This window comes from Pan paniscus, chromosome 5, assembly GCF_029289425.2.
Source record: "Pan paniscus chromosome 5, NHGRI_mPanPan1-v2.0_pri, whole genome shotgun sequence".
NCBI classification, from domain to species: Eukaryota; Metazoa; Chordata; class Mammalia; order Primates; family Hominidae; genus Pan; species Pan paniscus.
Genome location: NC_073254.2, coordinates 57,770,051 through 57,784,548, shown reverse-complemented (window position 1 = coordinate 57,784,548; position 14,498 = coordinate 57,770,051). Strand labels below are relative to the sequence as shown.

At 56.6% G+C, this 14,498-nt stretch overlaps 1 protein-coding gene across 4 annotated transcripts in view; it reads right to left on the bottom strand.

Annotated features, from left to right (window-relative positions):
• TTBK1 (tau tubulin kinase 1) overlaps window positions 1–14,498 on the bottom strand; it is a 48,028-nt gene that overhangs the window by 6,881 nt on the left and 26,649 nt on the right. For all 4 annotated transcript variants that reach the window (XM_057302495.2, XM_034962125.4, XM_034962126.4 and 1 more), the window contains one exon: window positions 283–1,868. In XM_057302495.2, coding sequence (XP_057158478.2) covers window positions 283–1,868 — 1,586 coding nt within the window. The remainder of the gene's footprint in view (window positions 1–282; window positions 1,869–14,498) is intronic.

The following is a 14,498-nucleotide window of genomic DNA, read 5'->3' as shown; positions in this document are numbered from 1 at the left end:
GTGTGGACCCACTGGCCCCCATCAGCTTTTCCTAAGCCTGGCCTCTCCGGCACCCCCTCCACACATGACATGCTTACTGAAGCCACTTCACTGAGCCCAGTGACAGGGCTGGAACCCAAATCAGAGTAAGGCAGAGCACAGTTGGGAGGTGCTGGACAGGAGGTGTCACTGAGGGTCCCTCCTGATCTTCCATAGCCCCTGACCTTGGTTCTGGAGAAGCCCCTCCTGGTGGAGGCCTGTGGCCACCCTCTGCCCACCCTGGGGCTGGCAGCGGTTTCTCACCTGCTGGTGATGGCTGTGTCCGATGCTGGGGCCGCGCCATGGGATCTGCTGGCGGGCTGCTGGGCTGCAACAGGCATGGGCATGCGGAGGCCAATGGGGCGGGGAATCCGGCTCCTGGTGGCGGCTGCCTTCCCGCTCTTCCTGGGCAAGGCCGCTGCCGGCTCAGAGGCGGGCGTGTCCTCCTCAGAGCCCGTGCCTGAGAGGGTCTCAGAGGCACGGCGCTGCTCCTCACTGGAGGAGGACGAGGCCCCTGAGGCCAGCCGCAACAGCAGGCGGCCCTGCCTCTTCTCCATCACCAGCCGCGCCAGGTCCTGCTGCGGCCGAGCCCGCTTGCTCCACCGCTCTTTGGCCGACAGTGAGCCTGAGGGCTCCGAGCCCGTGTCCTCCTCAGAGAGCAGGACAGGGATACGGCTCCTGGGGCGAGAGCCTGGCATAGCATGGCGTCTGGGGGAGATGGTGGCCACTTTCTCAGGGCTTGGCTCCAGCGGGGACACTGGGGCTGGCCCGTCTGCAAGGGCCGGGCCATTGGGCAGTGAGTTTGTGGCCATCTCTGAGGGGGTTTCCCGGGGGGGCCCAGACAGGGCAGAGCCCTCTATCTCAGCCCCATTCAGCCCTGACAGGGCGAGGCCGTTCTCCAGGGGCGCTCGGGCCCCCTCCTCCACAGCGCCCCCATCAGAGGCCAGCTCCAGACCCAGCTCGCCCCCAGCGCTGAACTCCTCAGACCGCAAGGCTTGTCCACCGGAAGACATGACGTTGAGGTGGGTTTTCTCCGCAATGTGCACAAAGGTCCTCTCAACTTTGGTGAAGGGTGAGGAGGTGACTGCCACGCCCCCGACCCCTGTGGCCACTGTCCCGGCCCCCAGCCCTGCCCCAGGCCCCGGGGGCTTGGGCTCAGACTTGAGGACAGAGGACAGGGTGCCTGGCTCAGATACGTCCAGCTGGCTGCCCGTGGGCTGGGGCCGCTCATGCTGAGGAGTGAGGGCAGCCAGGGTGCCCAGGTCAGGGTCGGGGGCCAGTTCGGCAGTGACGGGCGACTTCTTCATGTCGCCAGGAGAGACAAGCACCAGCGTTTTGGAGCCCTCCTCAGGCTCCAGGTCCCCATCGGCCATGGAGGCCCGGCCCCTGGACTCCTTCTGATCGTCTGCCAGCAGCGTGGACGGGGCGCCCTCCTGGCTCCGGTCGGTGCTCCTCTCACTCCCCTCACTGCTGGAGCCACTACAAGGCCCCAGCACCTCCCCCAAGGCAACTGCCGCTGCAGCCTCCTCCTCCTCTTCCTCCTCCTCCTCTTCCTCCTCCTCCTCTTCCTCTTCCTCCTCTTCTTCTTCCTCATCCTCTTCTTCTTCTTCCTCATCTTCCTCCTCCTCCTCCTCTTCCTCCTTCCCATTAGCCTGAGGCTGAACAGGAGCCAGTGGGACCTGGGGGGCGGTGAGCAGCATGTGCGAGAAGCCCACCCTCCGGACCCTGTTGAGCAACCGCGCCCGTTCTCGGTAATCGGAGAGGTCTCTTTTGAAGTCCTGGTAGGGCAGACTCAGAGGCACAGCTCGTGGGAGGCCATTCACCTCAAATGGGGGCGCCACGGAGAACACCTGCAAGGGGCATACACAGGGACCCTCTGAGGTCACCCACCCTCCTGGGCCCAGGAAGACTTCAATTGCACCCACAAGCTAGGAGACTCACAGGCCCAGGTCGTCTACCAGAGTGTGAGCTCCATAAAGTTAAGCACAGGCACTGGGTCTGTCTTGTTCACTGCTCTGTCCCCAGGGCCTAGAATGGTCTCTGGCGCCTAGTGAGTGCTCAGGAAACCTCTGATGAATGACTGTCCATGCTCTAGGTCCCCTGAAGTCCCAGGCCCTGATCCTGGTGGCCTTTCTGCCTCCCAGCCTCTCTATGTCCCCAGCCCCTCTCATCGCCATGTGCATCCTGCACCCGAGTCAGCAACAATAACAGAAAATGAAAACTGGAAGGAACCACGACCACCACGCAGATCAGCCCTTCCTTTTACAGATGAGAAAGCCAGGTCCAGAGACGGGCGGCAAGTATCTGTGCCACTTCCTGGATGGGCTGTGCCGGGCTGGCTCCTAGATGCCCTTAGTACCACCTCAGGGTGTGCAGTTTCTCTGTGGCCAGAGAGCTGGCTGCCCAGGGCCACCAGATCCTGTGCTGGACAAGGGCAAAGGCGGGGCTGTCCTCTACCCTTAAAAGTGCAGGCTGGGCCCCTCGACCTCCAATCCATCCTCTCAGCCAGGAATTTGTACAGCCCTCGACAGGTATACTTGAGCTCCATTCCGTTTTCCTCTTCAGAGTTTTGTGCAGAGCCCTTGGCAATGTGATGGACAAAGCAGTCCTTGGTTTTCTAGACTCTTGCCATGTCCCCCTTAGCCTCCTTCCTTCCAGACTAGAAAGGTCTGACCACCTGGTCAGGACCTTGGCTGCTGTGTCTCCTTCACTCTAGCTCCACCCTGTTCAATACACAGACATCCCCAGGCACCCGCAATGCCCTGGGCGCATCAGGGCTGACACAGCTTTGTTCCATGGTGGGACGGTGCTGACGATGTCCAGCACTTTGCTAGCGTTTTCGAACACGCTGGGCTTCTGTCTTCCTAAGCTAGCAGAACACAGCCCATCCAGACCAGAAGCCCCGGGGATATCCTGCCTCCCCACTTTCCTGCCCATCTACGCTGCCAAGGAGTCCTGCCAAGCATCCTTCTTAAACTTTTCTGTGTCTGCTACCCCAGGCCCACGAGCACAGCCTTGCCTTTCCTGGTGGTTCCCCAGCCACCGGCCTGTTCTCTCCATTCTGCACTGCCATCCATCCTTTTTACATCTGCCTGAGTGATCTTCCTGAAACTTAATCTGATTCCATCTCTCTCTGCTTCAAATCTGCTGTGGCTGCCACAGTCCTTAGGAGACAGTTCAGATCTTTTTTTTTTTTTTTGATATGGAGCCCTGCTCTGTCGCCCAGGCTGGAGTGCAGTGGCACGATCTCGGCTCACTGCAACCTCTGCCTCCCGGGTTCAAGTGATTCTCCCATCTCAGCCTCCCTAGTAGCTGGGATTACAGGTGCCCGCCACCACGCCCCGCTAATTTTTTTTTATTCTTAGTAGAGACGGGGTTTCGCCGTGTTGGCCAGGCTGGTCTCAAACTCCTGACCTCAGGTGATCCACCCGCTTCGGCCTCCCAGAGTGCTGGGATTACAGGCGTGAGCCACCACGCCTGGCCTAAGACAGTTCAGATCTTTGACTTGGCCCATGAATCCCCCACCCAGCCCTGTGACCTGGCTCCTACTGGCTGCTCTGGTCTCACTTATTGCAACACCCTCCGTCCCCTGCCCCTGCCTACACTCCACGCATTCCGATGCTTCCAGAAGTTCCTAAGTGCATCTTCCAGCTCACACTTAGCCCAGGCAGTTTCCTCCACCTGGGGGCTCCTCTCACCTCCTCTCTGCACATGATAACTTGCTACCCTTCCTTCAAGACCAGCTCAAACAGCTCCTGGTCTTAGCAAAGAGGAGACAAAGCCTTCCTGTCAACTTTCCTGTCCACCCACCAAGCAGATTTACTTATTCTCCCTTTTCTACTTGTTTTCCACATCCTTCTGTGAGAGAATCTCCCACCTATTGTCCTACATGCGTGTATTTATAGGGTTCCCTCTCCTGATACACAGAGATCCCTGAGGGTTTCTTCATTCACTCCTTCAAGAAGTGGTCTTTAAATGTCTCTTGTCCTGGTCACCATGTTATAGTCTAAGAATCTGTGGATCAAGTATGAACAAGATCGAGATGGTCCTTATTTTTTCTATGTCAGGAAACTAAGTGGGGATATGCACATTCCACAAAGGTTGTGATCATAAATGAGGTCATATAAGCAAAGGCATATAGCAGTTGCTCAATAAATGTTAGCTCTCTCCCACCCCTACCTCCCACCTCCTGCTCTGCTCACTTTGGTTTGGAGGTCATTGGCCCCCTCCCCAACCCCAGAAAAGCCCGGATGCCACACCTATGGGGAATAGAGTGTGGGGAAAGGAGGGGGCTCTGCCAGCCGAAGCCTCCATGCAAATAGCACAAAGCCTGGTGGAGAGGAAGGCAGAGACCTCCAAGGCTGAGGATCTGTCCAGGGCTGTGGCTGCTCCCCTTCCCAACTGCCATGATCTTCCCTGTAATCAGACCATCAGTGAGGATTTGGTGGGGGTGATGCAAGAAGATAGCTTCAGATTCCAGCAGGACCCCAGCAACCCTGTTTGGGCCAGGTAGGGAACTTTCTTAGAAAACTTTTCTTAGTTAGAAAGTTTTCTTAGAAAGCTTTCTCAGAAAGCTCCCTACCTGGCTCTAACAGGGTTGCTAGGGTCCCCTCAGCCTGGGGAACATGGCAAAACCCTGTTTTCACTAAAAATACAAAAATTAGCTGGGCGTGGTTGTGCACGCCTGTGGTCCCAGCTACTCGAGAGGCTGAGGAGATCAAGGCTGCAGTGAGCTGTGATCGCACCACTGCACTCCAGCCTGAGCAACAGAATGACACTGTCTCAAAAAACACAACAACAACAACGAAAAACTTTGTCCCCTCCACATATAGGCTGGAAGTGTCCAGAAGAATTTACTTTTTCTGCACAATATTCGTTCTTATTAATCCATTCATTCATTTAGCAAACACTAAGCACCAACTGTGTGCCAGGCCTTGTGCTGGGACACTTTGCCAGTCACCAATGTTATGGCTAGAGAAAATGGCTGGATAGAGGTGGAGGGGCTGCTGTAAGCTCCCGGGTGAGTGGGGACCATGGGGTGGGTGGGTGCTGGCACTGAGAGTCAGGGACAGGTAGACAGAGAGCTCTGAGTATGTCTCTCTTGCAACCACCTCTGAACTCACCCAACTGGCACCAGCACATCCTGCCCAGTAGGGATGGCCTTTAACTCCACCAGGCCACCCATTCTCCTCAGAACCTTTACCTATTGTCCCTCTCTAATCCCTGGCACCTTGGTTAGAGACACCCTTTCCTTTGGTCTCTGGCCAGGCCCTGGATCTCTCTGAAAAGGCCCCATGTAGAGGATGGGATCCCCCGCAACACACACACACAGTGCTCACATTGGATGGTTGTAGGTGGAACCCTTTCTCCTGCCTCCAAGCCCTCCCCTCCTATTACCTGGGAGAGAGGAGGAATGAGAACTGGAAATCAATGATCAGTCATAAAATCAGACTGGGAAACTGAGGCACAGAGAGGGGCATGGATTTGGGCATTGGTCCAGGTTATGAAGCACATCCACCAGGGTGGCCCAGGACCCAAAACTCTTTCCAGTGTCTCCCACTCAGTCCCACATGGGGGCACCTGGAACCCTCTGCCTTTTGGGAGGAAGAGCCCTGAATCTCAGGGTGAGGACAACTTTGCCCTAAGGATCACTGCCACCCCCACACCAACCTAGGCATGCTGACTTTTTGGTTTCAAAGTCCCTCTGCCCTTCCCCCATCTGGCTCTGTGCTGGGGAGGGGCAGAGCCTGGGCTCAAATTCCTCCCTCCTCAGAGAGTAGCCTAACCCTCTCCCTGCCTCTCCTGAATGCCCAGTGAATTATTCATCCATTTGCCCATTTGATCTTGAGTTCATTCACTCAGCCAGTGATCCACAGACACCGTCAGTGTGCCTGGCTCTTTAGCTGTCTGACAAAGTTCACACCTTCTTGCTTCCTTCTCAGGGCAGCAACCTTTATGATTCTAATGTGCTTATTGTGGTTCCCAGGCCTGGCTCGGCACAACATTGTCCAGAGTTGCTTTTTAAAAATACACAATCCTGGATCCTACCCCCAGATTCTGTAGGTCAGAGAAGAGGCCCAGAAATCTGGCTGTTTTAAAGCTCCTTAGTGATTCAGAGTTCAGCCAAAGGCATATATGGTAAGGGTTGGGCTGTGGGGAGAGGAGGAGGACAGGCCAATCAAACTGATACCCTCAGAGAGAATGAAAGCCCCAGCCCCTCCCCTCCATGCACTGTGCCTCATCTAGAGGGCTAGGCCTCACCAGCTCCAGAGCACAGCCCAAGTCCATGTTTACTCCAGTTAGGAGGAAAAGTGAAGGGATAGGATGGACCAGACTCTGATCTTCAATTGCCACCAACGAAACTGGGCTCTCAGGCCCTTGGGGAAACTTCTCTGACACCGACACTGGAGACGGGGCTCCACATAGCCCCATCCTTAATCCCCACACAGGGTGCATGGAGCCACTCCTGCCTGGACCCCAGCAAGCCCCAGACTTCAGGCACTGCACCCCGGCCCACAGTCCCAAAGTCGAAGATGTGGGCCTGGGAGGCGATGTGTGATGAAAGCAGGAGGGTGAGCCCTGGCTCCCCACTCCTCCTATGCTGAGGTGGGGGGCTTGTGCCTCTCACAGCAGTTCCTCCTCCTCTCTCAGAAACTGCCTCGTGCATGCCTCCCACCTCCTCTCCTCCACTAGGGAAGAAGCACCCCCAACACCCCTGCTCCACCTGCGAGGAGATGAGATGTGCCTGCATCACCTCTGTCAGCTCCGCACTCAGCACCGCCTCTCCCAGACCCTTCACCTGCATTTGTCTGTCTGTGCCACCACTCTCCAAACGTCTCTGCCAAGCCAAGAGCCCTCCCTCCACTCCACCCCACACCCAGGAATGCCAGGGAAGGGGAAGGTGGCGGAAGGGGTAAGATGACCTGGGAACCTGGCCACCTACCCTGGGTCTATGCAGAACCACACCCACTTGACCCCACATCTCTGTGTCCAAAACCCACCCTTGCCTGCCCCAGGGCGAGGAGCTGACAGCCTGTGGGGGGCGTCTTCTAAATGCCCCGGGGCTTTGGGAATGCAGCTGGAGCTTGCCCCTTTGCCTTTCTGGTTGGCAGTGTGCGGGGATGGGGTGGAGGTATGGGGGGCCTTCCTCTTTTACATTGTCCTCCTCACCTTTCCTCTCTCTCTCCAGTCTCAGAAGTCTGCCATGATTTCCTTCTTAGTGGCCCACCCCTCCCACTGACTGAGTTCTCCTTCAACCCATGTTCCATCCCTGCACCCCCAACCCCAGGTTCTCACAGTCCATGCTCCAGTGTCCCTCCTTGGCGGGCCACCCCCACCCTGGCACCCTCAAGGCCAGGGCTGCATCTCCCATATCTCTCAGATGGCCCATCGTAGCAGAGGGCCAGTGGGAGGCTCCTCAGTACAGTGTCCTCTCACAGGCCTCTGGCATCCTAGCTTTCTAGTCCCACCAGACACTTGGTCTCAAAAGCCTGATCCCATACAGAACTGATCACTGGGCCTGGTGGGCCCAGCCCCCTACTTCTACACACCCTCCATCCCCACCCGGAAGTTGGCAATTTGGAGTTGAGTCCCAGAGACCAGAGTCCACTCACCCCTTCCCTCCCCACCCGTTCAGTGGAAGGAGACTGCCAGCAGGGCAAGGGTGACTCAAGTCCAACTAGGCCCAAACCTCTGAGGTGCCCTCCTCACCCAGCTGCCTGGCTAAGGTGTGGACGAAGCTCATCCACTGACCCAGAACTTGCCCACCCCTCAGTCCCAGAGTCAGCAACAGACTAGCCCCTGCCCTCTGCCCAGCCCGGCGACCTCAGAGCCAGGGTCTACACTGAGAGCTGGGAAAGGAAGGGGGAGGGTGAAAGAAAGCAGGCGGAGGCGCAGGTTCCTGGAAGGCGTCTTTAATCAGGATTTGGTAGTACACAAGCTCTCCGGATTGTCTGCATTAACATACAGGGACTTAAAAAGGCACAAAATCCCTCGCACAGCGACGCGTGACGGCGGGGCGCCCCCTCCCCGCCCGTGCGCGGCCGTGTGCGCGTGGGTGCGTGTCCGTGTCCCACCCCCGTGGCGGCGCCGCGCGTGTGCGTGTCGGTTTCAAGTGTTGGATTTGTACAGTACTCGCAGTCTAGGGGCGGGGGGCTCAGTGCATGCTTTTCTACCCGGGCCTGGGGCCACCCCCCGACGCCGCTATGTACACTAAGGAGGACGCACCCCGGAGAGAGAGAGGAAGAAAAAAAGCGTCCCATCTTCGTGTGCGTGTGTGTGCGTGTGAGCGTGTGTGTGGTTTTGAGTTTTTCGTGCATGCTTCCGCTGGCCAGGGTCGGGAAATAGTGCAAGCGTATAATACAGTATTATTGCAGTACAAAATGGGGGGTCGAGGGAAGGACTTACGATGGGAGGGGAAGGCTCAGGAATAAACCGACTGGGACTCAGGACCTCCGCGAGGGTCCTCTCGCTAATCCCCTTCCTATCCCTCCCCTACTCCGCCCCCACCCCCGCAATTAGAAGGCGTCTCCTTACGCAGGAAGGGGCTCAGCTGGGCCCCGGTGCTGAGTTTCTCTCTCCTACCAGTCCCGCTTTTCCGGGGGCAGGGCCAGCCCCTCTCCTCGCTCGACACTGAGAACTCTGAGGGCCCGGAGCCCCGCCCCCTCCCCCACGGAAGCCCCTCCGAGCGGGGAGCGGGGTCGACGGAGCAAGTGCAAAGGAAGCAGATGTTGGTCCCTGAGTTTTATTTTCGGGGGTGGGGGTGTGGGAAGAGCTGGAAATGGGGGGGCATGTTTGGTGACCCCCAGGGCCCTCAGTTCTGGGGTGGGGCAGGGGACGCGGACTGGGGCGTGGGCAAAAAAGGGGGCTGTTGGGTTGCTCTGAGAGACCTGGGCTCAAAGCTCTGCTTCCCCTCAACTCTGGGCTCTTTGGCATCCAATTGCAAGGCCAATTATTGGGGCGGGGGTGTGGGCAGCCCGACGGGCGGTGAGGTAACGGGAGTCAGGGGTGGGGCGACAGGGCCCTCCGAGCCTGGAGGCTTAGCCGAACGCCTCCGCCTGTCCCCATCCGCACCCCAGCCTGGCAGCACTGAGGGGAGCCCCACTCCAGCCCGCCCCCGCCCCGGGGCCAGGGACCCAGAGGCCGCCAGCCAGCAGCAGGGAAAAGCAAACGAAAACGGGCGCGAAGGCGGGGCGACGGGGGCGGCGGGGGACGCGAACCCAGGAGAAGCCTCGGCGGCGGGGTGGGGCGGGAGCGTGGCGGGGCCGAAGTCCGGCGGGGGGTGCAGGGCGCCGCGGGGCGCTGTGTGGGGCGGGCCGTACATTCGTGGCGCTGGCCGCGGGGGCGGGCGGATGGACGGGGGCCCTGGCTTGGGGACCTGCGGGGGTCCGGCTGCGCAGTCCTCGTGCCCTCCCGGCCGGGGCTGCTAGTGCAGGGTCCGGAGAGTGGGCGAAGTGCGCGCAGCTACGGAGGGAGAGTGTGTGAGTGTGGGTGTGAGTGTGAGTGCGTGAGGGCCGGTTAGTGAGTGGCCAAGTGGACCCCACTGCCCGCACCCCCACAGCCTGTGCAGGGAGGGAGGGTGAGTGGTGGGACTGACGGCGGAGCCAAGCGGAGGAGAGTCTAGGAAGGTTCTAGGAAGGAGTCCTGTGGGCTCCATTTCCCCCTCCTCTCCACCCCTTCCCCACCCCTCATTTGGAGGAAGCGGGCACTCAGGCTTGGGGCCTCCTGGGCTGGGACGCCCACTGGATGGTGTGTGGGGAACCAGAGGGATATGGGAGGGTTGTGGCCCTCAGACCTGGAGCCTTTCCCTTAGGGAGAAGGATGCTTGACATTTTCAGGGGCTGACTGTATGGAGGGTGGGCTGGTTCCTGTCCCTTCAGTTGAGTGTGTCCCAGGTCTAAGTGGAGTTTGGGGTAGGGTGGGATGGGGTTCAGGCCCTCCTGAGAGATCTACACTTCCATCCCCAAGTACCACATCAACCCCAGGACAGCAGAGGATACAGCATTTTCCAGGCTCCCCACACACAGCTGGAGTTGCCCCCATCCCCGGTCAGAGCCACACCCTCCCCAAGTATGGTTCCCTCCACTGCCCACTCCATATAAATACATTTACACAGCTCCTTCTGCCTACCCAGGGGCCCAAGGCTCCCCCCACCACTGCCTGAGCAAGACAGCACCACCCCTCCCCAGAAAAAGGGATCTAGGCAGGACAGAAGAGAGCGCGAGTCCGGGTGTCCTGGGACCAGCATGGCTCAGAGGTGCCACCATCCCCCACCCACTAGGCAGGGCTGTGTCTGTTTTCCCCAAAACTGGAAATGCAAAGGGATATCGTTGGGTTCAGGATGTTAGCGGTTGGGATGAGTGTTCAGTGGTTATTGCTGTGACCCAAGCTGCCTTGAGTGTGTGGGGGATGTATATTGAGTTATCGAAAATTTACTAGTGCATTTGTCACGGACCCAGGGTCCTCAGAACATACCCTCTCCCATGGAGAAAATACTAGTCCCACCAGGAGGCCCCCACTCACCACAAAAAGGTCCACTGGCCCCCACACTCATTCAGGCACTTATGCACACCACATGTATACACACAGCACACACCACACATCCCCACTGGCCAGGTTCGAGTTCCTGGGCAAGAACACTGTCGCCTTTGAGTGCTGCAGCCCTGGACAGAGGGTGGTGCGGGAAGTCCTCAGGCTCACAGTGGTTGCAAAATGAGTTTAGGCCACCTCTGCCTGTAAACCATTTTGGTTTGGTTCATACAGTGATTTTTCTTTTTAAAATTAGATGCCAACAATTAAAAATTGGGAGACTTCAAATAAAAATTAGAAGATAGTGGCAACAATTGGTTGAGCTGAGGATGGTAGGGGCATGGGAGTTCCCCTGTTTACCACAGTCCCTGAACCTGCCACTTCCCTGACACTGTTTGGATCTTGTTGATGTATGAGTTGGTGACACCCATTCGGTGTTCACAGATGACAGTGTCTTCCCCGTCTGTGAGCCTGACCCCTGGGACCTCACCAATCCCACTGAGGTCAGGCTTTGGAGCCCCTGCTTTCTCATGCTAACTCCTCCTCTGCCCACCTGATCCCCAGAGCTGCTGTGGGATGCTTGGGGCCATGTGGGATTGAGGGGTTAGAGGTCTCTGGAGAGACAGGGTCCAGCCATTTTAACCAACCCCAGTACTCTGGAGTGACTCCCATCTGGATGCCACCCCATGGCAAGGTGGGAATGGGAAAGGAAGGAAAATATGGCTTGCTGACAACTCCCCTCTTTTCTATAGACTGAGGAGGGGGCCCACCGCAAAGGACAATCAATCAACCAATACATAGACCAAGATGTTTCACAAACTCTGTCAAACAAGACCTCAGATTATTTGGCATGGGTGGGTTTTTTATATGTTCTGGTAAATAAAATGTTCTGATTAATTTGTTAAATGCAGATAATACTGGGATCTACCTCATAAGCTATCATGAGGTTTAAATGAGTTAATTTTGTAAAGTGCTTAGATCGCTGCCTGGCACATAATAAGCACTGTGTGCCAGTGGCTGTTAAATAAAATCACAAATAATTGTAAGCCACCACTAAATGCAGAGTGAGACTATCAAGTGCGAAAACACCACTTTCAAAATACAACAAAGACAGCTGTCTCTTTTCAAAGCTGACCCCGAGGAGGCTACACGCTTTCCCCAAGCAGGGTATCAATCTTGAAACATTCTGGCCTTCTCTTGGGAAATGCTTCAGAAAACGAGAGTGACAATATTGCAGGCTCACAGCATCCCCACCTAGCCTGGGAACCGGAGACCAGCAACTCGACCCAAACCATGTGAAACTCTGCCGAGCTTCACGTGAACTTGATCCAACACAAGTGGCTTAGATGACCTTAACAATCTCCAAGAGTCAAAGCCACCCCGAAAAGATAATATTATTAAGATCACCTGTTAGCTCAGCGCTTTATGGCTTACAAAACACTCTCCCCTCCACCATGGAGGATATACAAAAGGATGTCCCCCTAAAGGACAACATGCTTTGAACCATGGCCTTGCTTTAAAGGACACACCCTCTCCCACAGGTGTCAGTTCTGAGGTGGGGGGTGTGTGTTTGAAAACTCAGCCACCTTCTCAATGCTGGATCTCCCACTTCCAAAGGCGTTGGAAACAGTAATATGTATGTAATGCTAAAATGAGGCTGAAGCCAGTGCCATCATCTTCGATATTTCACAAGGCACTTTGGGATCTTAGAGTACCTCAGGGTTCTGGTCACTGAGATGGAGCTGTGCTCAGGGTTGAGTAGTGGAAACCTCTAGAAGGGAATGCTGGATCACAGAGTGCTTGGTTTCATCCAACCCCAGATTGGGTGGGGGGGTCCTTGCCCACATTGCTGCTGACTTATGGAGCAGATGGTGGGCAGGTTCCCTTCACTTCACCTCCTGCCACTACCTGGGGTGGATGGGAAGAGGGCAAGAGGAGGTGGCTGGGGGAGGCAGTGCCAGCAGGAGGGGAGTGGGGCCACTGTTCAGCCTCACCCCCTCACCTTTGTGCTTTTTGTTTTCTGTCCCTTCTCAAAGGGTCCACCTTGACCCTCTCCTGCCTACTGCCTGAGCAGGGTGCAAAGCCATCCAAAACAGCCCAGAGGGCAACAGAGGCTTGGGTTTGGGGAGATTCAAAAGTAAGCAGCTGAGATGGGGGTGGGGGTGGGGCACAAGTATTAGAACCCACATCTGGCTTTTGTTGCCAGATGGAGAAGGTGCTCTTGGCCCAGACATCCTCAAAAATAAATAAATGAATAAATAAATAAATAAATAAATAGACTTACAAAGAAAGATTTTGGGGAAAGGAGTGTGTGACTATGGAGTGGCTTATGTGGATGGTGTGGATGAGCCATACCACAATGGTGGCCCTCTGTGTGGACAGTTTGGCTCCAGGGCACTGCCCACCACACTTATGGCACCCCCAGGCAGGGGCCAGGGCCCTGAGGCCTCTACTCTAACCAGAGACATCTGGGGAATTGATGGGCCAAGCAGAGGTTACAGGGAGAGAGGGGTAGAAGAGTGAAGCTGGGATGAGAGTAGCTACATAGGAAACTACCAATGACTGCATAGACATCTTTCTGGCTCCCTAACACACATGTGCATACACACACTCATACAGCACTGTGCAACTTGCGCACGTGCCAGTCACATTGAGGTCTATGTAAATGGCACTTCCTGGAATTACACAGTGCACAGCCTGAGCATTCATCCATGGCAGCCCTTCCACATGCACAAACGCTCATTCGTAAGCACACTCTTATGCACAAGTGTACGCGCATGCACACAAGCAAACATACAGACACAGTCTCACTGAAATAAACATTTTGCAAATCTTTGGGCCTCCTCCCCTCCCCATACAGGCACTGCCCTTTCTAGTACCCACTTTGCTACTACCGCATTCCCCAGGGGAACAGAGGTGCTGGCTGACATGGGCAGGATGAATAAAGGGAAACTTGGGCTCCCTGCAGTGAAGGTTGGGGGCTGAGAAATGGGCAGAAGAGGCAGGCGCAAGCTGGCATCCTGACACTTCCCCACTCCCAAGTGTCCAGATCCCTATCCAACCTGCCTCTCTTCTGCTGTGTCTTCACCACCGCCCTTGGGGCTGACCGAGCACCTACAGGAAGGAGTCACCTTCTGAGAAGGGCAGAGGTGGGGCTGCTCCCGCCTGGGATTTGTCCTGAGACACTGGTTTTGCTGACAAGCACACGGTTTCTCGCCTCATCCTTAACAACCACCTTAGCTGCCACTGCTTCTAAGCTGGGTCTCCTCGTTGCTCAGTTCCAGCCTGTCTTGGGAGGTGGATCCCAGGCCCCTCTCATCCATCCTCAGTTCCTGAGGAGCCGAGGACAGACACCCAATCCTACCAGGGAGTGATGGCACAGGTGTCTTGGGGGAGGGGCAGCCTACCATGGACTGAGCCTTCCTGGGGTAAGATGTGTGAGGAGAGAACTCTGTCCTCAATGATGATGGCCTGGGAAAGTCTCGCTAGGTCACAGGGCTCCTCCCCCGATCACTGAGCATTGAAACACTCCCCACCACATTCCAAACCTGGCTGTCCTGGCCTCCATCCCATACACAGGGACACACACACACACACACACACACCATGCAAGGAGGGTCTTGGCCTCCCGCCAGCCCCTCGGGGTGGATCAGACCCAGCCATGCCAAGAGATCACAAATTAAACAGAACAAAGCCCATACCAGAGTGCCTCTGGCCCTGCAGGCCTCATCTCCCTGACACCTCTCTTTCCACTGGACTCTGGACCCATCAGTGGCTCCAGCTGAGCGCCCCTGCCCTGTCCTGGAAACTGTACCACCAGCCCCACCCTTCCCTGCACCATTTGGCTGGCACCTACAAAGGGAGCTGATGGGGAGGTGGGACGGAGACTCTGCTTGGGGTGGGAGTATTACAGTACCTTGGGCCAACGTTCTAGGGGGGCTGTATTGCATGAT